Genomic DNA, 23739 nt, shown 5'->3' on the forward strand with positions numbered 1-23739 from the left:
AAGAGTCAGATGCCTAGAAGGCTTCCCTTAAATTGAGGAAACACAACCGCCCCCTTTAAATGGTCGTTAATACTGTGACCTGTAGTTAACGAGCTAAAGGTTGAAGTCCCAGTCCTGTAAGCAGGTGTAGCCCATATCCTGGGACAAGCACACACTGGCCCATTAATTTGGGGATCATCCCATTCCAGTTAGCCTGTTCTTCTCTTTAGCAGGAACTGGGTCACGGCCAGTGGAGCTAATTGATGGGGAAGGACCTAAACTATGAGGATGAAATCTTGAGAAGCCTACAGAAAATCCCCAGACTTGAGTTTCACTCACCTTATGGTGATGAATTTTAGTGTTCCATGTGTTCTGTGGAAATATTTCTGATTGCATTCTATGCAACATGAAACATGCAAGAGATTTTTTTCCTACTCACTGAAAATCTTTTTAACAAGTTTTTAAGAACTAAAGTATAGTTGATTGACAACATTGTGTTAGTTTCAGGTGTCCAGCACAGTGATTCAGCATATGAATATATATTATTCAGTATATGAATATATATATTCCTTTTCAGATTATTTCCCCTTATAGGTTATTATTAATTATTGAATATTTTTCCCTGTGCCATACAGTTGGTCTTGTCGGTTATCTATTTTATATACAGTACTATGTATATAATCCCAACCTCCTAATTTATCCCTCCCCCACCCCTCTTTCACCTTCGGTAACCATAAATTTGCTTTCCGTGTCTGCGAGTCTCTTTTGTAAATAAGATCATTCCTATCATTTTTTTAAAATTACATATATAGGAGATATATGATATTGTCTTTCTCTGGCTCACTTCATTTAGTATGATAATCCCAGGTCTATCCGTGTTACTACAAACGGCATTATTTCATTCTTTTTAATGGCAATGATATTTCTGTGTGTGGGTGCGTGCGCCCGTGTGTGTGTGTGTGTGTGTGTGTGTGTGTGTGTTTGTGCGTGTGTGTGGCTCACCCCACATCTTTATCCATTCCCCTCTGGGTGGGGGGGGAGGGATAAGTGCCCTGGGAGACTCCAAGAGAGAAAGACCCTTATCTGCAGAGCACGTCATTGCCCTTCGAGAGGAGGAAGGAAATCGGGCTGGAAGGTGCCCAAGGCCAGTGCAGCCCTCAGGGCTGGAGAGAGAGGCAGGAAGGGCAGAGAACTGGCGTTAGAGGGGACGGACACTAGAGGGCGCCGGAGCACCAACAGAGCCCACATTGATCTCTTCACTGGGACCTCCACCCGAGGTCAGATGGGGCGTTGGAAGAACCCCAAGGATGTGCCCAGAGAGGAGGGCTTGGTTACCAGGTGCGTTTGACCTTCTGGCTCACGTTGCTTCGCCTCATAGAGGGCACAGAGGTCGGTCCTAAGCATTCACTGGGGACTTTCTATCCTGGAGGCTGAGTGTCATTTGTTTCCCCAGAGTCAGGACTCTGGACCCAGAAATACCTGAATTGACACTTGGGCTTGCAGTTGCAGGCTGCAGGCCTACCTAGGTGTTGGTATCTGGAAAAACGGGGCTGGGGGGCCTGAACGTGGAGTGTGTCAAAGAGGTGGTGTATTGGTGGGTGGGCGGTGCTCACCCCGTGCCCTTTCTCCCGAGAGCCTTCCCTGAACTTCTTCTCTTTGCACCTGAGACTCCTCCTTTGTCCCTACATCCCTCTTCTCAGCTGAAGGGTCTCACTCATCCATCTGCTTTGTTGAACAATCACCAATCACAGCTTTTATGCCAAAAGCTTGGGGATCATCAGGAAATCTCCAGCTTTTAAAGTCGCAGCCTTGAGGGGCAGACAGTGGCCAGTGGAGCCTGGTCACTTGACTACAAGCTGGACACCTGGCCTGAATCCAGGGCACCTAAAGTTGAGCTGGGGGAACCTAAGGCCCGGCATGTGACTCAGGTCCAGGCATCCTGGCCTCCAATCCCGCTGGGGATGGAGCCCAGGACCCCGCGGAGCACGAACTCCCTGCTAGGCCTCTCTTCCATCCGCATCGCTGAGCTGCCCCAGAGCCTGATGGGCGGACGGCGGGACCTCCGACCCCTGACCCTTGACCCCGCCCACGGCAACACCGCCCAGGTTGGACCTAACCTGCGGAAGCAGTGTTGGAAGCCTGTTCGTCCTGGGGCCGCGAACCAGGTCAGTTTTTGCGGACTCCGCACCTCGTCTCCCAGGCTCAGCGCGAGACCAACTTTTGAGGCGCACGGGTTCGCCCTGAGCCGCCGCTGCTCCTTGGCAGCGCTGCGCCCAGGGCCTTAGTCTAGGGGAGCTTTGGTCCTTCGTCTCCCCCTTTCCCTCCCCACGGCTTGCTCGGGCTGCTGGGGTGGGGAGGGGGTCGACCTGCGGGAACCGAGGGGAGGGGCAGGGGCAGAGTTCCTGCCAGAGGCCCAGGGCTCCTCCTGACCTCGGGGAAGCGAGGGGGCACCGGGGCTGTGCGAGGTCCCGAAGCTGGACTCGCTTGGGTGGGACTCAGCCGCCTAAAACCGGCCCCCCAACACACACACACATGGTTCCAATAGTATACAATGCTTAAAACCCATCCCTAGACCAGCAGGGATTCAGCCAATCCCACTGTGCTCTTTCCTCTATTAGATAAAGTACTGAGGGCGAGGGGAGGGGGGATGGGACTGGAGGGACCCTCAAACGCTGACCTCAGCCAATTAAAGAGGGCTGGACCTGCGCGGATTCTTAGGGTGGGATCCTGGGGGGACAGTTAGGAGGTGGTCTGAGCAACTTTACGTGAGTATTGACCATCGTGGGGTGGGGAACAGGCTGACCCCTGAGAGGTACAGTTAGAAAGATCCTTTCCTCCACTGCCTTGAAGGACATGGGTGGGCTTGAAAGGCTTCACTCCCGAGGCCCCCACTTCCCTTCCGACTACCTTGCTAGGCTTGGGAGGAATGGGGCTGCAGAGTTGGTCCTGGGACTTGAGCTTGAGAAGGGCTGCTCCTGGGTTCAAGAGGTGGAAGGAGGAAGGGTGAAAGGAGCAACGGGGTGGGGGATGGTGAGTGCCCGGGGGGTTTTGAGAAATAATTCCCCACCCATTGCGTTTTGCAACTGCCCCATCGATGCCGTAGGATTTCAGTGCCTTTGGGGAGATGCCTCTAATTCTTTACTCCTGTGCTCAAAACTATGCAAAACCAGCTCTACATCCACTTGCTGCTTTGTGGAGATTTAAATATATATATATATGTATATAAAATTCTTGGCTAGTAATTCTTGGTTTTCAGTTCCATAAACAGCAGTTTTGAACTGTGCAAGCTGTTTAAACGTGTCCCTCTTAAACTAAAGTCTAGTCCTTTGGAAAAAGTACCTTCACCTCAGAGGAGATATTCTTTTCTCCCCTTTCCTTCCTTCTACTGCCATCTTAACAATCCCTGTCCTCAAAGACATTTGTTTTATTTTCTGCTTTATGGCAAAACAAATATCTTCCTCCTGCACACCCTGCCAAAAATAAAAACAAACAAAAAAACCTTTCCTAGACCATAGGTGGTTCAAACTTATGCCAATGTTTTGTAGTTAGTAGACACCGGTTAAGCTGCATAGCAATCTCCCCAAGAGCCAGAGGCAAGCAGTGACTTGGCTTCTTTGACTGGATGCCCTTCCGGTTCAGGAAGTTCCCGTTCTTTATTACCCAGCAGATAAGGCAGAGCTCTGGATGGCCTGTGATTAGATGACTTCTGATGGTTTCATTTCCCTTGCTGAGCTGCTGTTTGCAAGTTGGGCTTATATGATTGCCTGTCCATTTTTAAAGAAAGGCAAGCTCACTCTAATAGATCAGGGGTCTGAGCCCAAGGGTAGGTCAAAGGTGCTCACATGTAGGGACGGGAAAAAATAAAACAGAGACACCTGTGTGAATTCGAGCACACGAACAGAGGCCAGAATCTCCTCATTTACCTCCAGTGGGAAGTTCTCATGGTTTCAGAGGCTGAAACTCAAACCACATCAAAACCAGGTGATTTCCCCCAGGCGTCCCATAAAAGGAAGTATCCACCCCTGGTAGGAAGAGCTGCTGAATCCTGCGTGTTTTGAATACTGGGTGCTCTTCCCAGGAGAAGAGCTTGCACAGAACGGAACCAAAACTCTGCTCACGTGGTGTTACCATGTGAAAACGCTCGTGGACATCAAACCTATACCGGTCCTGTGAGTGCTCAGTCTCCCGTTTATTCTTCCTGGTGCGCTTCCAGCTTTATTTATTGGGAGCAGGAGCCCATGAAGTCCAGCGAGCTTCCCAGCATGAGACAAGCCCTTTCCTAGAGCTTCTAAATATTTCTTTAAAAATAGTTGCTCTGAGGCTGGTAGGCTGGTTTTGTTGCTGTTGTGGTTTTATGGCTGCACCTGCGGCACATGGAAGTTCCCTGGCCAGGGATTGAATCTGAGCTGCAGCTGCAGCAACACAGGATCCTTTAATCCACTGTGCTGGGCCAGGGACTCCTATAAGTTGTTTCTAATTGTACTTCAAAGACTTCCTATTTATCTCTGGGTCTGTAGTAGCAACTGGGCATTTTGCTTGGATCACTGGTTTGTCTTCAGGAGACCCTGCTGTTGGAAGTTTTGATTAAAAAGTGCCTTGTACTACAGGTTTCTTGATCTGCATGTGGACTTCTGATTTTTTTTTTTTTTTTGTCTTTTTGTCTTTTGTTGTTGTTGTTGCTATTTCTTGGGCGCTCCCGCGGCATATGGAGGTTCCCAGGCTAGGGGTTGAATCGGAGCTATAGCCCCCGGCCTACACCAGAGGCACAGCAACGCAGGATCCGAGCCACGTCTGCAACCTACACCACAGCTCACGGCAACGCCGGATCGTTAACCCACTGAGCAAGGGCAGGGACCGAACCCGCAACCTCATGGTTCCTAGTCGGATTCGTTAACCACTGCGCCACGACGGGAACTCCTGATTTTTTTTTTTTTTTTTTTTAATGGTCTTTTTAGAGCCAAAGCCACGACATTTGGAGGTTCCTAGGCTAGGAATCAGAGCTGTACCTGCCAGCCTCTGCCACAGTCACAGCCACAGCAACTTGGGATTCAAGCCGCATCTGTGACCTGCACCACAGCTCACGGCAATGCTGGATCCTTAACCCACTGAACAAGGCCAGAGATCCAACCTGCGTCCTTATGGATGCTAGTCAGATTCGTCTCCGCTAAGCCACGACGGGAACTCCTGATTTTGTAATGCCACATTCCAGTTAGTAGAAAGCACAGATGTTATCTGTTTCCAAGGAAGTTTTCTGTAGTATTCCAGGAAATAGAGGCTTTGACTCTTTCTGTCATCAGATGCTTTGAGTCCTCCATCCTGACCGAACACCTTTAGATTGTACTGCCTAGAAGGAATAATCACAGGGGGAAGAAAAAATGGGTTAATGGTGGAAACTTTATTCTCATCTGCATTTGAATCTTTGGAATCCAACTGAATGTATTTATATGGTTCGCACCATGTGTTTATCCATTTTCTTTTCACAAGTTCCCTGAAATAGAACACTCTGGACTTGGATGGCACCTTTATTCACGTGAAGGATTTTTCCATCTGGAGGGAACTATGATGGAGGTGAGTAGTTAATGTTGTGTATAGTCAGTGTTCCACGTTTTCAGAGGGGCCTCAATCCAGAACAGAGGGTGAGTGGAGGATTCTGATGGTACCAGCCCACCAATCACAAGGAGGCCTCTATACCAATTGGGATAGTTACTTCATGAGTCCTTGTATTTTTTCATCATAGATATGACCAGAGGACCTGTAGCTCATGTATTTTGAAGAAAAAGGGGCTAAATTTGTCCTCTATTCACTTTTCCATTTTTTCTCATGTTAATATCAAAAAAAAAACAGTAACAACAATAGCAAACACCCCTTTAGGTCCCTGCTGTAGCCCAAAGCCTTGGCAACAGTACCTAGTCCACTGGAGTCACTAAATAGCAAGACAGAAAATTTTAAATGCACTTCAAATAAAATGTCACCAGGTTCAAGACCATCCCAGGTGAATTAGAACTGACCTTCCTGCGTATGATGATAGAGTTGCCTCTAACTCTGCCTTTCTCCTGATGGGATTAGATGGTCAAGACAAATTGCACAACTTGCTTTTTAGGATGTCCTAAAAATTCTAGAAGGATTTTTCCTTTGAGGGAAGCATGTTATCCAAATTCAGGGGGTTGGAGTTACACATCCTTCCTTTGAGTGAGGTTGGGTGATAAGCCCCAGATCACGTTCACTCACTGGCTCGGGTGAGGTGTGCTGTCCTTTCTATGCCTTGTGAAACAGCCGCTATATCGTGTAGAACCTCAAGTAGCATAACATTCACCCAGTGCGTATCTGCTGACCCTGTGACTGCAGAAGAACCTTCTCGTGCCTGCACACACTCTTGGTCTTTTCCTTGTTAGACATCCCATTAATACGGGAGCGTTCTGTTTAGTCTGTGAACTGCTAAATAGGTGTGACATATAGCACGTGTCCCCTTAGTAAGCAAATCCTGGGAAGTCCTTTATTTGGCTGTTGTATTCGAGGGAAAGCCTCTTGAGAAGGACTAGTTTTGCACTCAGTAAACATGGAAGGCCTGAAGGCAAGTCTTGAAAAGTGATAAGGAGGTGATAAGGATGACTCATTTGGGAAGGTTTATCCTTGTCCTTGGATTCTGGTGCTCTCCTAGGGGGGCCCATCTAAGCTGACCTGTGGTGGGCTCATCCCTAAACTGCAAACAACAGTTTTATCCCTTTGAATCTCATGCTCAGAAGTAGAAGAGAGCTTGGAGCTCATCTGATGGCTCCAGTTGTTTAATTAGACAGATTGGGGAGTGAGCCTCAAAGAGGTGATGTGTTTAAGATCAGGGAACTCACTCACCAACCCTCTTATTGCTCCTCTCACAGACTCAGGTTCCCTGGAGATAATTACTGTGGCAGCACCACGCGCACTGAAGGTCTTGACTGAGCTGGGGGCGGCTCCCCCCTCCACTGGGAGGAGCCGGCTTGAGCCATTATTTTGCTCTTTCTCAGAGCCAGTGCAATATGTACCCAGTGGATGTGATTCAGTTTGTACAAAGTCCTCATCTGCAGCCATCTCTGTTAATGTGCATGTTTTGTGAAGAATCTCTCATGCACAGTCTTAGTTTTCTCTTTTCACTGTCATAATTGATTGAGTCAAGTCAACAGAGATTGTATGTGTTTACAGTTCAAGGAATCCACAGGGAAACCTTTATTTTTGTCTTCAATGAAAGGTCCATTTAAAAAAAAAAGCAACCGTTCTAAAAATTTTTTTTCCATTTCTGGCTAAGAACATTATAACTTTATATTTCTTTCTTTTTTTTTTTTTGGTCTTTTTAGGCCACACCTGTGGCACATGGAGGTTCCCAGGCTAGGGGTCTAATCGGAGCTACAGCTGCTGCCTACACCACAGCCACAGCAATGTGGGATCCAAGCCCTGTCTTCGACCTACACCACAGCTCATGGCAACACCGGATCCTTAACCCACTGAGCGAGGCCAGGGATAGAACTCACAACCTCATGGTTCCTACTTGGGTTTGTTAACCACTGAGCCAAGACCGGAACTCCAAACTTTATATTTCTTATGACTTAGAAAACTAGAACTGTTTCTCCTTGGAAACATCAGGAGAAAAATACAGAATTTGACATTCATTCTCAAAACCTTCTTTCTCCAGGATTTCCTAAACGTCTCCAGGGCACTTCATTTCACTTGCAGGGAGACCAGAATGAAATCAGGCAGGCAGGTGCCCAAGGCCAGAACAAACCCCTAGAACTGGGGAGAGAAAGAGGAAGGGCTGAGTGTCGGCATTAGAGTGAACGGCCACTAGAGGGCAACAGAGCACGGGTGAAGCCCACCTGCAGCAGCGGAGCCCGACCTCCAGGCTCAGAGATGGGGTTGGAGATGGACGCCAGGTAGATATGCTGGGGCTGGCGGCTTAGTTGCCAGGCACCTCTGTCTCTTGGGTCCAAACTGCCTCGCTTTCAGAGAGGGGAAGAGAGGTCTGTCCTGAGTACTCAATAGGGCACTTCCAGCCTGGTTGTACTAATGACGTCATTCTCCAAAATAGACTTACTCAGATGCTTCAGCCTTTATCAGCCTTCAGTAAACGTTAAAGTGCCAGCCAAACACGTGACCCTTCGAGGTGGTGATGGTGGTCTTTGGTGGAACCAGCAATAGTCGTTTTGAAATAAGGTGGTTGGTACAAGGGGGTTAGGTGTGTTGTGCCTTTCTCTAGTGATACTAAAAATGGATGGGGGGTGTGTGTGTGTGCCCGCGCAGCATCGGCACACGAACGAACTTGACAAAGATGCCAATTCATGGGTCCCACTCCAAACCTGTAGCATCACAATTTCTTTCATGGGTCCTGGAATGCTTTGTATGCATACGGAAGTTTGAGAAGCAAGGTCACCCCAGGCTTACAATGAAGATAACATGGGAGTTTTAAGAACTACTATCGCCTGTGACCTTCCTCACAGGTTCTATTGGCCTGGGTGAGACTGCATTTTTAAAGAATGAAGTAGAGTTGACATGCAGTATTGTATTTGATTCAGGTGTAGACATAGTTGAGGTGAACAACGAGTACCAATGCTTTTTTTTTTTTTGTCTTTTTAGGGTCGTACCCACTGCATATGGAGGTTCCCAGGCCAGGGGTCCAATCAGAGCTGTAGCTGCCAGCCTATGCCAGAGCCACAGCCAATGCCAGATCTGAGCCGAGTCTGCAACCTACACCACAGTTCACAGCCATGCGGTATCCTTAACCCACTGAGCAAGGCCGGGGATTGAACCCACACCCTCATGGTTCCTAGTCGGATTTGATTCTGCTGCGCCACGATGGGAACTCCCCAATACATTTTTTTTTAATGGCCACGCCTGCAGCCACGTGAGGTTTGAGCAAGACTGTTATTCGGAAACATTTATTCATTCATGACTGTTCACTGAGGATTCATTCAGGACTGTTTAATGACAGGCACATTAGGATGCGCTGTGTTCCCCACACCGTACTAAGCTCCTCACATTATGGAGTTAATTGTCCCAACATGTGGGGAACCGGGTATGCTGTGTTCATCTTTCCCAGGAGGATTTGGAGGTTGGGCTTGCCTTCTTGAGAGCAGAGCGTCTTTGTCTCTTTCATTATCGCCGATGATTAAGACAATGTTGGATGTGATGGCACCGGAAAAGATGACGAGCAGGAGACAGGAAGGTGGATTAGAGGTTGAGGGAACTTTGATGGGAAGGAAGGTGGATTAGAGGTTGAGGGAACTTTGATGGGTCGTTCATTTGTATTCATGCATTTTGTTTGACTTTTAATGGTGGACGCCCCCCCAGGAATGGAAGATGGGGTGCTGTGTGTGGCTTTGGAAGCACTGTTTTAACCAGAAAGATAAAATCTATTCACCAGATTTCAAGTCCTTTGATCTCCTTTATCTGAGTATGAGCACCAAAAATTGTCAATGCTGGATCCACTCACCAAGGAGGCAGAATTTCCAGAAACTCTTGAGCTGCTCTGAAAAGGATGACCACGGAATGGGGGCAGAGACATGGCAGGACTTTTGTTTGTTTGTTTTGGTTAAGAGGTCATTTTAAATGGAGTCTGAACTCATGTTCCCTGTTAGGCTCTGTAAGTCTAATTTTGGAAGCGATATTCTGGGTGGAAATTCTGGAGCAGCAGAGCTGTGCCCGCGATGTTAAGCCCGAAGTGTGAGGCAGGGACCCGCGGCGTCAGAGGGGCTGCTCCAGAGGCAGGACTGCTGGGTGCCCCCGCGTGCGTTTGTATCACTCAGGGTGATTCTGGGGGGGGCAGTCCTGCTCCCAGTCTGCTCTCGGGTCCTGCACATTGTTAGAGGTACGGACTCAGGTCCTTGTGAGTTCACCTGCCCTCCCCGTGTGCGCCTGTGTGAAGTTTTGGACTAAAGAAAAGGCAAGAGAGGAAGAGGGTGTCAAAAACCCTAGGGGTAACGTCACGGGTCCGAGGGAGAACGGGTCTGTGCTATGGACTGTGGCACCAGGCTGCCCGCCCTGCACATTCAGGTGTGTGGGCTTCATGAAGGTGGGATTCAGGATGCTGACCGTCGGCCCTAGGCGGGTGGAGGCAGGAGCACGCGACGGGATGTCTGGGCCCTGGGAGGGGCTGGTTTGTGCCACGAGTCCTCTGGACACTGTCCAGCATTGTTGGGGTGGGGGGGACGGTGAGCGTGAAGGCAGTGTGGGGTGGCTCAGGGTGAAGTCTGGTCGGGTGAGGGCAGGGCTGGGCTGGGTGGCGTCAGCGTGCGGGGGTGGGCGCAGGGCAGAGTGGGGAGAATGACTCGGGCTACGCCGCCCCTGAGCGAGGGGTTTAGGGACTAGATGAGGAAAGGGTTCAAAATGAAATGCAGATTAAGTTAGGCGCGTTCCAATTTTCAGGCGTTGATTTGAGCACACCTCTATTCGGTTCCCGCAGCCTCAATGCCAAGGTCCTTGGGAACACTGTCTGCCCATCCAGGGGACAGGGTTTTCTAGAGAAGTCACCCAATCAAATCAAGGCTATTTGTCTCTTAACCAGTCACTTTGGTTTTGGAAAGCCTCCTTGGCTGTGTGTGGTTGGTTGGTCTTAATTTATTTTCTGACTAAATTACCTTGACTCTGGGAGTTCTCTTGGGGCACAGCGGGTTAGTGATCTGGCGTTGTCACTGCAGCGGCCCAGGTCACTGCCGTGGCTCAGGTTTGATCCCTGGCCTAGGAGCTTCCACCTGCTGCAGGTGCAGCCAAAAAAATTAAGTGCCTTGACTTTGGATTAAGTTTCGTTTGCTCAAATAGGCTATCCCAGCTTTAGCATCACCTCAATCTAAGGGCCTCCTTGGTTAATTACTTTCGCACTAGCAGTGCAGTTTGAAAAACAGTACTTTTCATCCATTTACAAGGTAGTTTAGTAACTGCCCACCTAATGGCATGTTAGTGCAGCAATTGCATGTTCCAGAACCACCCAGATAAGCCACATGTGTAGAAATCGAAGACCCACATTCTGTGATAGCAGGAGAAAAACACATGCAGCTATGTAAATGCATAACTAGGGAGTGTTTCGGTAAAGTCATTTCATTCATAATCACCACGGAATATGATGATGTGTGTTTGGGATGCAGGAGATCCATGTCTACTGGTGTGAAAAAGCCACTTTGTATATTGTTGGTTAAGGAAACACTTGACAGAAGTTTGATTTGACAGTATGTACATAAATATTGAACTGTGTACATAATATCTTGGTGTTTGTGTGGATGTGTATTATATAAATTCAAAGGTAGTTTAAGTTACGTGTGGAAATGGCACGGCAAGGAGGATATATGGGGAACTGATGATGTTAACATCTGGAGATAAAACTATAGCTTCTGGGAATGGTTAATTAATGGGCATTTTTACTTCCTTTTATTTAAATATTTCATAATTTGTTCCTCTGCATAGTAACGTGCCATAACGTATGACCACACACTGAGCATTTTAAAAAACAGTTCATAGGTCAGAAATCCCAGTGGTCTTGGCTGGGCTTCCTCTTGAGGGTCCTACAAGGTCAAAAATCAGGTCTCATGCGGCACAGGTTCTTATCCGCAGCTTCCAGGGGAGAATCCACTTCCAGGACCACTCAGGGGCCAGGCAGAGTCCACTGCATTGTGATGGTTTCCATGTGGCCCCTCCGTGGTCACACCATGCATCTGGTGTCCCTGAAGGAGAGACGAAATACTGTTTGTCATCGTTTACTTATTTTCTTTTCTAATCCTTTCATTCAGTTGAAGGGAACATCACAAGTATTTTATGTAAGGTTATTACCTCAAGGTTTCAATAGAAACTGTTGACAATTAGGTTGTGACCTGAATGCAAATTATGGAATTAGTGAAGAGGAGAGAAAATGAGTGACCCTCGCCCTGGCTCCATCCCTCTGCTCCAGCATCTCCATTCCTTATTGCGACTTCAGTCTCTTCATCTCCGTGACCTTTGGGTATCTCTAGAACCAATTCTAGACCTCTCTATTGCTCTCCCATATCCATCCTGTGCATTTTAGACGTCAACCCCCATGAGACCTCTATCCCCCGGTTCCGAGCTCTCAGCCCAACCCTCCTCCCCAACCTTTGAGCCTCCATGTCCTCCTCCTCCCAGGCCCTGTGTCGTCCCCTCATTCCAATGACCTCAGCCCATTTCTCATGTCCTGGATGTCTGATGCCCTCAGTGTTCCAGTCACCAGTTACCCAGTGTCTTGACTGTCCTCACGCCCCTCACACATTTCCCCCAACCCTGTAATTCCTGACTCGCCAATTTCCTCTGCATTTTGGGGGAATGTTTTGAGAAAAAGAGGTGTTAACTCTTCTCTAAATGTTTAGTAGAATTCACTTCTGAAGCCATCTGTTCCTGGACTTTGTTGGAATTTTTTCAAAAAATAACCGAGTTGATTTCATTACTGGTTATTCATCTGATTTTTTATTTCTTTCTCAGTCTTGGGAGAGTATACATTTTTAGGGATTCGTCCATTGCTTCTAGGTTGTTCATTTTATTAGCATGTAATTATTCATAGTAGTCTCGTGCTTGTTGGTACCTCTGTGGTAGTACCTCTGTTGCACCTTCCCCTTTTTCACATCTCATTTTATTGAATTGGGCCCTCTCTTTTTTTTCCCCCTTGATGATTCTGCCTAACGATTAATCAATTTTGTTTATCTTTTCAAAGAACCAGCTCTGGAGTTCCTGTCATGGCTCAGCAGTAATGAACCCAACTAGCATCCATGAGGATGCAGGTTGATCCCTGGCCTCACTCAGTGGGTTAAGAATCTGGCATTGTCTTGAGCTGTGCCCTAGCTCACAGATGCGGCTTGGATCCCACGTTGCTGTGGCTGTGGTGTAGGCCAGCAGCTGCAGCTCCAGTTCGATCCCTAGCCTGGGAATCTCCATATGTCACAGGTGCGGCCCTAAAAAGACCAAAAAAAAAGAAAAAAAAAAAAAAAGAAAGAAAGAAAGAAAAATAAAGAACCAGCTCTTAGTTTCACTACTCTTACCATTGATTTTAGGTCTCTATTTTATTTATTTCTACTCTCATCTTGATGGTTAAAAAAAATTTTTTTTTTTCCCAACTTGGAGTTTTGTTCTTTTTCTAGCTCCTTTGGGTGCAAGGTTAAGCTGTTCATTGAGATTTTTCTTGTTTTCCATGGTAAGCTTGCAGCACTGTAAACTTCCCTTTTAAACTGTTCTTGCTGTGTCCATAGATTTGGATTGTTTTCACGTTAGTTTACATCTAGGTATTTTTTACTTTCCTCTGTGATTTCTTCAGTGGTACATTGATTGTTTCGTAGCATATTGTTTAGCATCCACGTGTTTGTGGGTTTTTTCCAGTTATTTCCTTATAGTTGATTTGTAGTCTCATAGCATTGTGTTTGGAAAAGATACTTGAAATTATTTCAGTTTTCTTAAATTTACTGAGGGTTGTTTTGAGGCCTAGTGTATGATGTATGCTGGAGAAAGTTCCATGTGCACTTGAAAGTGTATTCTGTTGCTTTTGGATGGAAAGTGCTTTATATTGCTTATCTCCATCTGGTCTAATGTGTCATTCAAGGCCAATGTTTCTTTGTTGATTTTCTGTCTGGATGACATATCCATTCTTATAAGTGGGGTTTTAAAATTTCCTACTTATTGTGTTATTGTCAATTTCTTCCTTTATGTCAGTTAATATTTATGTATTTAGGTGCTCTTATATTGGGTGCATATACACTTCCAATTTTTTTGTTTGCTTTGTTTTAGGTTTTTATTTTTTCTATTATAGTTGATTTACATTGTTCTGTCAATTTCTGCTGTACGTCAAAGTGACCCAGTCATATAAACACACATCCTTTTTTTTTTTTTTCCCGTCCCACTGTACAGCAAGGGGATCAAGTCATCCTTACTGTATACATTTTTTTCCCCCACCCTTTGTTCTGTTGCAACATGAGTATCTAGACAAAGTTCTCAATGCTACTCAGCAGGATCTCCTTGTAAATCCATTCTAAGTTGTGTCTGATAAGCCCAAGCTCCCGATCCCTCCCACTCCCTCCCTCTCCCATCAGGCAGCCACAAGTCTGTTTTCCAAGTCCATGATTTTTTTTTTCTGTGGAGATGTTCATTTGTGCTGGATATTAGATTCCAGTTATAAGTGATATCATATGGTATTTGTCTTTGTCTTTCTGGCTCATTTCACTCAGTATGAGAGTCTCTAGTTCCATCCATGTTGATGCAAATGACATTGTGCCATTCTTTTTTATGGCTGAGTAGAATTCCATTGTGTATATATACCACATCTTCCTAATCCAATCATCTGTTGATGGACATTTGGGTTGTTTCCATGTCCTGGCTATTGTGAATAGGGCTGCAATGAACATGCGGGTGCATTTTTTTTTTTTTTTTGTCTTTTTTGCTATTTCTTTGGGCCGCTCCCATGGCATATGGAGGTTCCCAGGCTAGGGGTCGAATTGGAGCTGTAGCCACCGGCCTATGCCAGAGCCACAGCAACGCGGGATCCGAGCCATGTCCACAACCTACACCACAGCTCACAGCAACGCCGGATCGTTAACCCACTGAGCAAGGGCAGGGACCGAACCCGCAACCTCATGGTTCCTAGTTGGATTCGCTAACCACTGCGCCACGACAGGAACTCCTGCATGTGTCTCTTTTAAGTAGAGTTTTGTCCGGATAGATGCCCAAGAGTAGGATTGCAGGGTCATATGAAAGTTCTATGTACAGATTTCTAAGGTATCTCCAAACTGTTCTCCATAGTGGCTGTACCAGTTTACATTCCCACCAACAGTGCAGGAGGGTTCCTTTTTCTCCACAACCCCTCCAGCACTTGTTATTTGTGGACTTATTAATGAGGGCCATTCTGGCTGGTGTGAGGTGGTATCTCATGGTAGTTTTGATTTGCATTTCTCTTATGATCAGCGATGTTGAGCATTTTTTCATGTGTTTGCTGGCCATCTGTATATCTTCTTTGGAGAAATGTCTGTTCAGGTCTTCTGCCCATTTTTCCATTAGTTGATTGGCTTTTTTGCTGTTGAGTTGTATAAGTTGCTTATATATTCTAGAGATTAAGCCCTTGTCCGTTGCATCATTTGAAACTATTTTCTCCCATTCTGTAAGCTGCCTTTTTGTTTTCTTTTTGGTTTCCTTTGCTGTGTAAAAGCTTTTCAGTTTGATTAGGTCCCATTGGTTTGTTTTTGCTCTTATTTCTATTGCTTTGGGAGACTGACCTGAGAAAATATTCATGATGTTGATGTCAGAGTGTTTTGCCTATGTTTTCTTCTAGGAGTTTGATGGTGTCCTGTCTTACATTTAAGTCTTTCAGCCATTTGGAGTTTATTTTTGTGCATGGTGTGAGGGCATGTTCTAATTTCATTGCTTTGTATGCAGCTGTCCAGGTTTCCCAGCAATGTTTGCTGAATAGACTTTCTTTTTCCCATTTTATGTTCTTGTCCCTTGTCAAAGACTAATTGACCATAGGTGTCAGGGTTTATTTCCGGGTTCTCAATTCTGTTCCATTGGTCTGTCTGTCTGTCTGTTTTGATACCAGTACCACACTGTTTTGATGACTGTGGCTTTGTAGTATTTCTTGAAGTCTGGGAGAGTTATGCCTCCTGCTTGGTTTTTGTTTCTCAGGATTGCTTTGGTGATTCTGGGTCTTTTGTTGTTCCATATAAATTTTTGGATTGTTTGTTCCAGTTCTGTGAAAAATGTCATGGGTCATTTGATAGGGATTGCATTGAATCTGTAGATTGCTTTGGGTCGTATGGCCATTTTTACAATATTGATTTTCCCAATCCAGGAACATGGAATATCTTTCCATTTCTTTACATCTTCTTTGATTTCTTTGATTAAGGTTTTATAGTTCTCGGCATATAGTCCTTTACCTCTTTTGTCAGGTGTATTCTGAGGTATTTGATTTTGTGAGGTGCAATTTTAAAAGGTATCATATTTTTGCATTCCTTTTCTAATATTTCATTGCTGGTGTACAGAAATGCGACTGACTTCTGAATGTTAATCTTATAGCCTGCTCTTTGCTGAATTTATTCATCAGTTCAAGTAGTTTTGGGGTTGAGTCCTTAGGGTTTTCTATGTATGTTATCATGTCATCGGCGTACAGTGACAGTTTTATCTCTTCTCTTCCTATATGGATACCTTTTATTTCTTTTGTTTGCCTAATTGCTGTGGCTAGGACTTCCAAAACTATGTTGAAGAGCAGTGGTGAGAGTGGGCATCCCTGTCGTGTTCCAGATTTGAGTGAGAAGGCTTTCAGTTTTTCCCCATTGAGTATTATATTTGCTGTGGGTTTATCATAAATGGCTTTGATTATGCTCAGGAATGTTCCCTCTGTACCCACTTTGGCGAGGGTCCTGATCATGAATGGATGTTGGACTTTGTCAAATGCTTTTTCTGCGTCTATTGAAATGATCATGATTTTTGACTTTTCTTTTGTTAATGTGGTGTATGACGTTGATTGATTTGTGTATGCTGAACCATCCTTGTGAACCTGGGATGAACCAAACCTGGTCATGGTGTATGATTTTTTTGATAAGTTGTTGGATTCGGTTGGCTAAGATTTTGTTGAGAATTTTTGCATCTATATTCATCAACGATATTGGCCAATAGTTTTCTTTTTGGTGGTATCTCTGGTTTTGGAATTAGGGGGATGGTGGCATCATAGAATGTCTTTGGGAGTATTCCTTCTTCAACCTTTTGAAAGAGTTTAAGGAGGATGGGCACCAGTTCCTCTTTATATGTTTGATAGAATTCGCCTGTGAAGCCATCTGGTCCTGGACTTTTATTTGTAGGGAGTGATTTTATGACCTCTTCAATTTCATTTCTAGTGATCGGTCTGTTCAGTTGGTCTGTTTCTACTTGATTCAGTTTAGGCAGGCTGTAAGATTCTAGAAAATTGTCCATTTCTTCCAGATTGTCAAACTTGTTGCCATATAGTCGTTCATAGTATTCTCTTATGGTTTTTTGTATTTCTGCTGTATCCATTGTTATTTCTCCTTTTTCACTTATAATTTTGGTTATTTGGGTTCTTTCTCTCCTCTTTTTAGTAAATCTGGCCAGGGGTTTGTCAATTTTGTTTACCTTTTCAAAGAACCAGCTCTTGGTTTTATTAATTTTCTCTATTGTTTTTTGAATCTCTATTTTATTGATTTCTTCTTTGATCTTTATAATTTCCTTCCTTCTGCTGACTTTAGGTCTTTTTTGTTCTTCTTTTTCTAATTTGTTTAGGTGGAGGGTTAAGTTGTCAATTTGGGATCTTTCTTCTTTTTTGAGAAAGGCCTGGATTGCTATAAATTTCCCTCTGAGCACTGCTTTCGCAGCATCCCATAGGTTTTGAGAGGTTGTGTCTTCATTATCATTTGTTTCAAGGTAGTTTTTAATTTCCTTCTTGATTCCCTCATTGACCCATTGGTTTTTTAGTAGCATGTTGTTTAGTCTCCATGTAGTAGGTTTTTTCTCTTTCCTTTTCCCATGGTTGAGTTCTAATTTCATGGCATTGTGGTCAGAGAAGATACTTGAGATAATTTCTATGCTCCTAAATTTATTGAGGTTAGCTTTGTGTCGCAGTATGTGGTCGATTCTTGAGAATGTTCCATGAGCATTTGAAAAGAATGTGTATTCTGATTTTTTTGGATGTAGTGTCCTGAAGATGTCAATTAAGTCTAACTTTTCTATTGTTTCCTTCAAGATCTCTGTTGCTTTATTGGTTTTCTGTCTAGAGGATCTGTCCATTGATGTGAGTAGGTTATTAAAGTCTCCTACTGTGATTGTATTCCCATCAATTTCTCCCTTTATGTCTGTTAATATTTGTTGTATGTATCTGGGTGCTCCTATATTTGGGGCATATATGTTGATGATAGTAACATCCTCTCCTTGGATGGATCCCTTAATCATTAGTGTCCTTCTTTGTCTTTCTTTATGTCTTTTGTTTTAAAGTCTATTTTGTCTGATATGAGTATTGCAACTCCTGCTTTCCTGTCATGTCTACTGGCTTGAAATATTTTTTCCCACCCCTTCACTTTCAATCTATATGTATCCTTTGTCCTAAGGTGAGTTTCTTGTAGGCAGCATATTGGAGGTTTTTGCCTTTTTATCCACTCAGCCACTCTGTGTCTTTTAATTGGAGTATTCAGTCCATTGACATTTAAAGTGATAATTGATAGATGATTATTTATTGCCGTTTTGAACCTCGTGTTCCAGTTGATTCTATGGTTCTCCATTCTTCCTTTCTTTTTTTGGTTGGATAGTCTCCGGTTATTATCTGTTTGAGTGGGGTTTTTTTTGTTTGTTTTTTTGTTTCTCATTTTTTGTGCATGCAATGTTTGGTTTTGGCTTGTGGTTGCCCTGTTTTTTAAGTATGCTAACCCCTTCCTATAATTGTGTGTTTTAGCCTGATGGTCCTGTAGGTTCAAACACTTCATTACTGTATTCAAATTAAGAAGACAAACAAACAAAAAAAAGGGTCTATTTATTTCCTAACATACACTTACAATTGTTATACCTTCTTCCTGGACTAATCCTTGATCATTATATAGTGTCATTCTTTTCCTTCCTTTCTGTCTGTCTGTCTTTCTTTCTCTTGTCTTTTTAGGGCCACACCTGTGACATATGGAAGTTCCCAGGCTAGGAGTCAAATTGCAGCTGTGGCTGCCACCCTACACCACAGCAACACCCGACCCACAGCAATGACAATGCTGGATCCTTAACAAGCTGAGCCATGAGGGAACTCCTAAAGTAATTATTGATATGTATGTTATTGCCATTTTGTACATTGGGGATACATATAGATTGAAAGTGAAGGGGTTGTTTTGTAGGTCTTCCCCCCCCCTCCTGTTTTCTTGTAACTTGATGGCTTTATTTATTGTCTTTTTAGGGCTGCACTCACAACATATGCAAGTTCCCAAGCTAGGGGTCAAATTGAAGCTGCAGCTACCAGCCTACACCACAGCTATAGCAACACCATATCCAAGCTGCATCTTTGACCTATGCTGCAGCTTGCAACAATGCCAGATCCTTAACCCACTCTGTGAGGCCAGGGATTGAATCTGCATCCTTGTGAATACTAGTCAGGTTCTCAACCCACTGAGCCAGAAAGGGAACTCCTTGATGGCAATCTTTAGTGTTATGTTTGGATTTCTTTTACTTTTGTGTATGTGTCTACTACAGATGTTTGGTTTGTGGTTGCCATCAGGCATACACACAACACACAATTATTTTATGTGGCTGATTTCTTCATTTTGAATGCATTTGTACTGGCCTCCCTCATGATTACTGTCTTGATACATATTTTACATCTAATTGTTTTGTTTATCCCTTAACTGCTTATTGTCAGTGTAGATGATTTTACTATATTTGTCTTTTAACCTTCCTACTAGATCCATGCACGTATGATTTCCCCCCTTTATTACATGCTTGCCCTTGCCACTGAGCTGTTTTTCTTTTCTAGATATGGCCTCTTCTTTTTTTGCTTAGAGAATGTCCTTTAACATTTCTTATAAAGGTGGTTTCGTTATCCTGAACCCTGTTTCTGCCTGTCTATGAAGCTTTTGATCTCTCCAGATCTGAACAAGAAGCTTGCTGGTTACAGTATTCTTGGTTGTAGTTTTTTTTCCTTTCATCACTCTGAATATATCATGCCACTCCCTTCTGGCCTGCACATTTTATGCTGAAAAGTCAGCTGATAGCCTTCTGGGCCCTTCCCTTGCAAGAAATGTGTTGCTTTTCCTTTGCTACTTTTAACATTCTCTCTTTAATTTTTGCCAGTTTAATTACCATGTATTTTCATGCCTTTCTCTACAGGTAACCTTGATTGGGACATTCTGTGCTTCCTGAACTTGGATGTCTGTTTCCTATAACAGGTTAGGGAGGTTTTCAGATATGCCTTCAATTACGTTCTCAGCCCCCTTTTCTCTCTTTTCATCTGGGTCCTCTATAATGCAAATATTAGTGTGCTTGATGTTGCTACAGAAGTCTCTTGAATTGTTCTCATTTTCCTTATTTTCTTATTTTTTCTCTTCAGTATCATGGTTTCCACTACTGTCTTCCAGATCCATCTCTCGGTATCATTCAATCTACTGTTGATTCCTTCTAGCGTGTTTTTCATTTCACTTACTTTATTCTTCATCTCTGATTATATGTTCTAAAATTTTGTTAAAAATTTCTGACTATTCTTTGCACACATTCTTCTCCTGAGTTCTTCAATCATCTTTATGATCACTAAATTCTTGGGTAGACTGCCGTTCTCCACCTAGTTCTTTTGGGGTTTTATCTTGTTCCTTTGGTTGGAACATGTTCCTTTGTCACCCTCATTTTGCTGTTCATAGTTTTAGTATCTCATAGATTTGTTACGTTTCCCAGTGTTGGACAAGTGACCTTTTGCAGGTGCCATACTATGTGTCCCAGCAGTACAGTCCCTTCTCATTAAGAGCTTTATGCTCTAGAAGTTTTCCCTATGAGAGCAGCATGGGTGTTTCTGTTGTGGCGGGCTCACTAGAGGGTGCTCTGGTAGGCATGGTTGGCCCCTGGTCTGGTTGGCTGCTGGCTCCTGCCTTGTGCAGATGCCTCTGGCTAGCTACTGGTTGTTAGGACCATGCAGGAGGTGGCTTACTGCAGAACCCTGGGGGAACCCAGGCTAGTGCTGCATTACGTGTGGGTGGAGTTAGCCGGTAATGCTAATCCAGGAAACCCCAGGGCTGTTGGCCACCTGCTGTGAATAAGCCAGGTCCTGGAGTCTGATTGCAGGTCCCCAAATTTGTATTGGATCATTGATGGGTGGCATTACTTTCTGACATAGCTCACTGCAGGCCCAGGGTGTCTTAAACCTTCTCTTAATACTGCTAGTGATTGGGGCCAGAGCCAAGCTGGTCCCAGGAAATGATCCTGGCATGCTAATGGGTGGGCTATGTCTGCAGGCTGTGGGGCTACAGTTTCTTGTACCTGGTATCTGCCTACTAGTGTGTGAAGCTGAGCCTGAGACTAGAGTATACTTACTGGTGGGTAGTGCTGGGGCCCAGCCAGTCCCAGGGCATGATCTGGTCTCCTGGTAGGTGGGCCATATCCACAGACTGCAGAGCTATGGTTTTCCTATGGCTGGTATCCACCCCTAGATGGGGAAGCTGGTACTGAGGTTAGGGCAGGTACACTAGATGGTGTGGCTCAGGCCCATGGGATCCTGAGAATGGTGCTTGCCCACTGTTGGTTGGAAGTGGGTCCCAGGTTCTCTGGCTACAGGCCTCTGAGAGTCTTGGGTTGAGTGTCTGTGCACTAGAGCATGGGACCAGGTCCTGGGCCCTCTAATGGGTAGGATCATGTCTGGGGTGATTGTGGGCTTACAGGGTTGTAAGGCAATCTTTCTGCCAGTGGGTGATGCTGTGTCCATGCTGTGTTGGTTGCTTGTCCTGAGGCATCCCACTACTGGCTCCTCTAGGGTGTTGCTCTGGACAGGGCTGGGTGTTGGGGCTATAAGCTAGAAGGAGGTTTCCAAAGTGGCATTTGCCAGCACCGGTGTACACGTGGTAGAATGAGCTCCCAGTTTTACCAACAACATCTATTAAAGAGATTAGTATATCTCCCTATTTTATATTCTTGGCTCCTTTGTCATAAATTGATTATATATGCTTAGGTTTATTTCTGTAGTGTTTTCTCCAGGGATCTTTGTGTTTGGGTCAATGCCATACTATTTTTATTGCCATAGCTTTGTAATACGGTTTGAAATCTTAGAGCATGAAGCCTCCAGTTTTTTTCTTTTTTAGCATCACTTTTGCTATTTTGATTCCAGTGTGGTTCCATGCAAATTTTAGAATTCCTTTTGTTCTATTTCTGTGAAAAAAGCTACTGAAATTTTGACGAGGACTTCATTGAACCTGTACATTGCTTCGAGAAGTATGGACATTTATAACAATATTCTCTTAATTCATGAGCAAAGGCTATCTTAACATTTATTTGTGTTGTCTTCGATTTCTTTCCTTAATGTCTTGTAATTTTCATTACACAGGTCTTTCATTTTTCAGTTAAATTTATTCCTCGGTATTTTTCTCATGCAATTGTAAATGGAATTATTTCTTTCAGATGTTTTATTAGTAGTATATAGAAATGCAATTGATTTTTGTTATGTTGATGCTGTATCCTACAACTTTGTTGAATTCATTTATTAGTTTTACCATTTTTTTGGGAGGAATCATATATGTAAGATCAGGTTTTCTGAAAATAGGGAAGCTTTACTTTTTCCTCTTCATTTTGGATGCCTTTTTCTTATTTTTGTGTGGGATTGCTCTGCTTAGGATTTTGGCACTGTCTTTAGTAAGAGTAGTGAGTGTGGGTACCCTTATCTTATTTCCAATTATAAAGGAAAAGCTTTGAGTTCTTCACCACTGAGTACACAGTTAGTTGTGGGTGTGTGTTATATGGTGTTATTTTGAGGTATGTTCCTTTTGTTCTCAATCTGCTGAGAGCATTTATCATAAAAGAGTATTGAATTTTGTTAATAGCTTTTTCTACCTCTGTTGAAAGGATCATATATTTATTATTCTTTCTATTAACATTGTGTATCACCCTTATCATGTCATATATAGCGGTATCGTGCCATCCTTCCATGCAGGGATAAATTCCACTTGATCACAGTGGATGATATTTATAATAAACTGTTGAATTTGGTTAGACTTTTGCTGAGAAATTTTTGCATTTATATTCATTAAGCATTTCAGCCTATACATTTATTTTTGTATAGGCTTCCTTATCTGGGTTTGTTGTCAGAGTAATGCTCTCCTCATAAAAAGAGCTTAGGACTGTTCCCTCAATTTTTTGGGAAGAGTTTGACAGTGATTGGTGTTATTTTTTAATGTTTGGTAGAATTCACCAGTGAAACCATTTGGTCTTGGGCTTTTCTTTGTTGGGAGTTTTGTGTTTATTATTTCAATGTCCTTGTTTATTATTAGTCTGTTCAGACTTTGTATTCATGATTTAGGCTTGGTAGGCTTCATGCATCTGGGAATTTCTATCTAATTATTTGGTGTGTAATTGTTAATAATATACTCTTACAGTCTTCTGTATTTCTTTGATGTCTCCTCTGTCATTCATCAGATTTTTTTTTTTTTTTTTTTTTGTCTTTTGTCCTTTTAGGGCTGCACTCATGGCATATGGAGGTTCCCAGCTAGGGGTCTAATCGGAACTGTAGCTGCAGGCCAACACCAGAGCCACAGCAACGCCAGATCGAGCCACGTCTGCGACCTACACCACAGCTCATGGCAACGACGGATCCTTAACCCACTGAGCGAGGCCAGGGATCGAACCTGCAACCTCATGGCTCCTGGTTGGATTTGTTTCCACTGTGCCACGATGGGAACTCTCATCAGATTTTTTTTACTTCTCTTTTTTTCCTAAGTTTAGCTAAATGTTTGTCAATTTGCTTTATTTTTTAAAGTACCAACTCTTTTTTTTTTTTTTTTTTTTTTTTGTCTTTTTGCCATTTCTTGGGCTGCTCCTGCGACATAGGGAGGTTCCCAGGCTAGGGGTTGAATAGGAGCTGTAGCCATTGGCCTACGCCAGAGCCACAGCAACTCGGGATCCAAGCCGAGTCTGCAACCTACACCACAGCTCACAGCAACGCCGGATCGTTAACCCACCGAGCAAGGGCAGGGACCGAACCCGCCACCTCATGGTTCCTAGTCGGATTCGTTAACCACTGCGCCACGACGGGAACTCCAAAAGTACCAACTCTTAGTTTGATTTTTTTCTTTTATTCCCTAGTCTCTTCGTCCATTA

General features: G+C 44.1%; 1 protein-coding gene and 1 long non-coding RNA gene across 5 annotated transcripts in view; one reads left to right on the forward strand and one right to left on the reverse strand.

The window, feature by feature from the left end:
• The window catches only part of LOC106505288, a 32359-nt gene continuing 9943 nt past the window's right edge, over window positions 1324-23739 (forward strand). The window contains exons 1-3 of one of the 4 annotated variants that reach the window (XM_021065321.1): window positions 1324-2144; window positions 5464-5547; window positions 6855-7208. In XM_021065321.1, the coding sequence (XP_020920980.1) occupies window positions 1941-2144; window positions 5464-5547; window positions 6855-6875 (309 nt within the window). In that variant the 5' untranslated portion in view covers window positions 1324-1940 and the 3' untranslated portion in view covers window positions 6876-7208. Of the gene's footprint in view, window positions 2145-3818; window positions 4686-5463; window positions 5548-6854; window positions 7209-23739 lie in introns of those variants that run through there. The other 3 variants (XM_021065322.1, XM_021065323.1, XR_002336549.1) reach the window with 3 other exon arrangements.
• Window positions 11338-23739, reverse strand: part of LOC110255757 — a 35909-nt gene continuing 23507 nt past the window's right edge. Inside the window, exon 3 of the long non-coding RNA XR_002336550.1 lies at window positions 11338-11657. This is a non-coding gene — a long non-coding RNA (uncharacterized LOC110255757). The remainder of the gene's footprint in view (window positions 11658-23739) is intronic.

Source organism: Sus scrofa, chromosome 11 (assembly GCF_000003025.6).
Source record: "Sus scrofa isolate TJ Tabasco breed Duroc chromosome 11, Sscrofa11.1, whole genome shotgun sequence".
NCBI lineage: Eukaryota > Metazoa > Chordata > Mammalia > Artiodactyla > Suidae > Sus > Sus scrofa.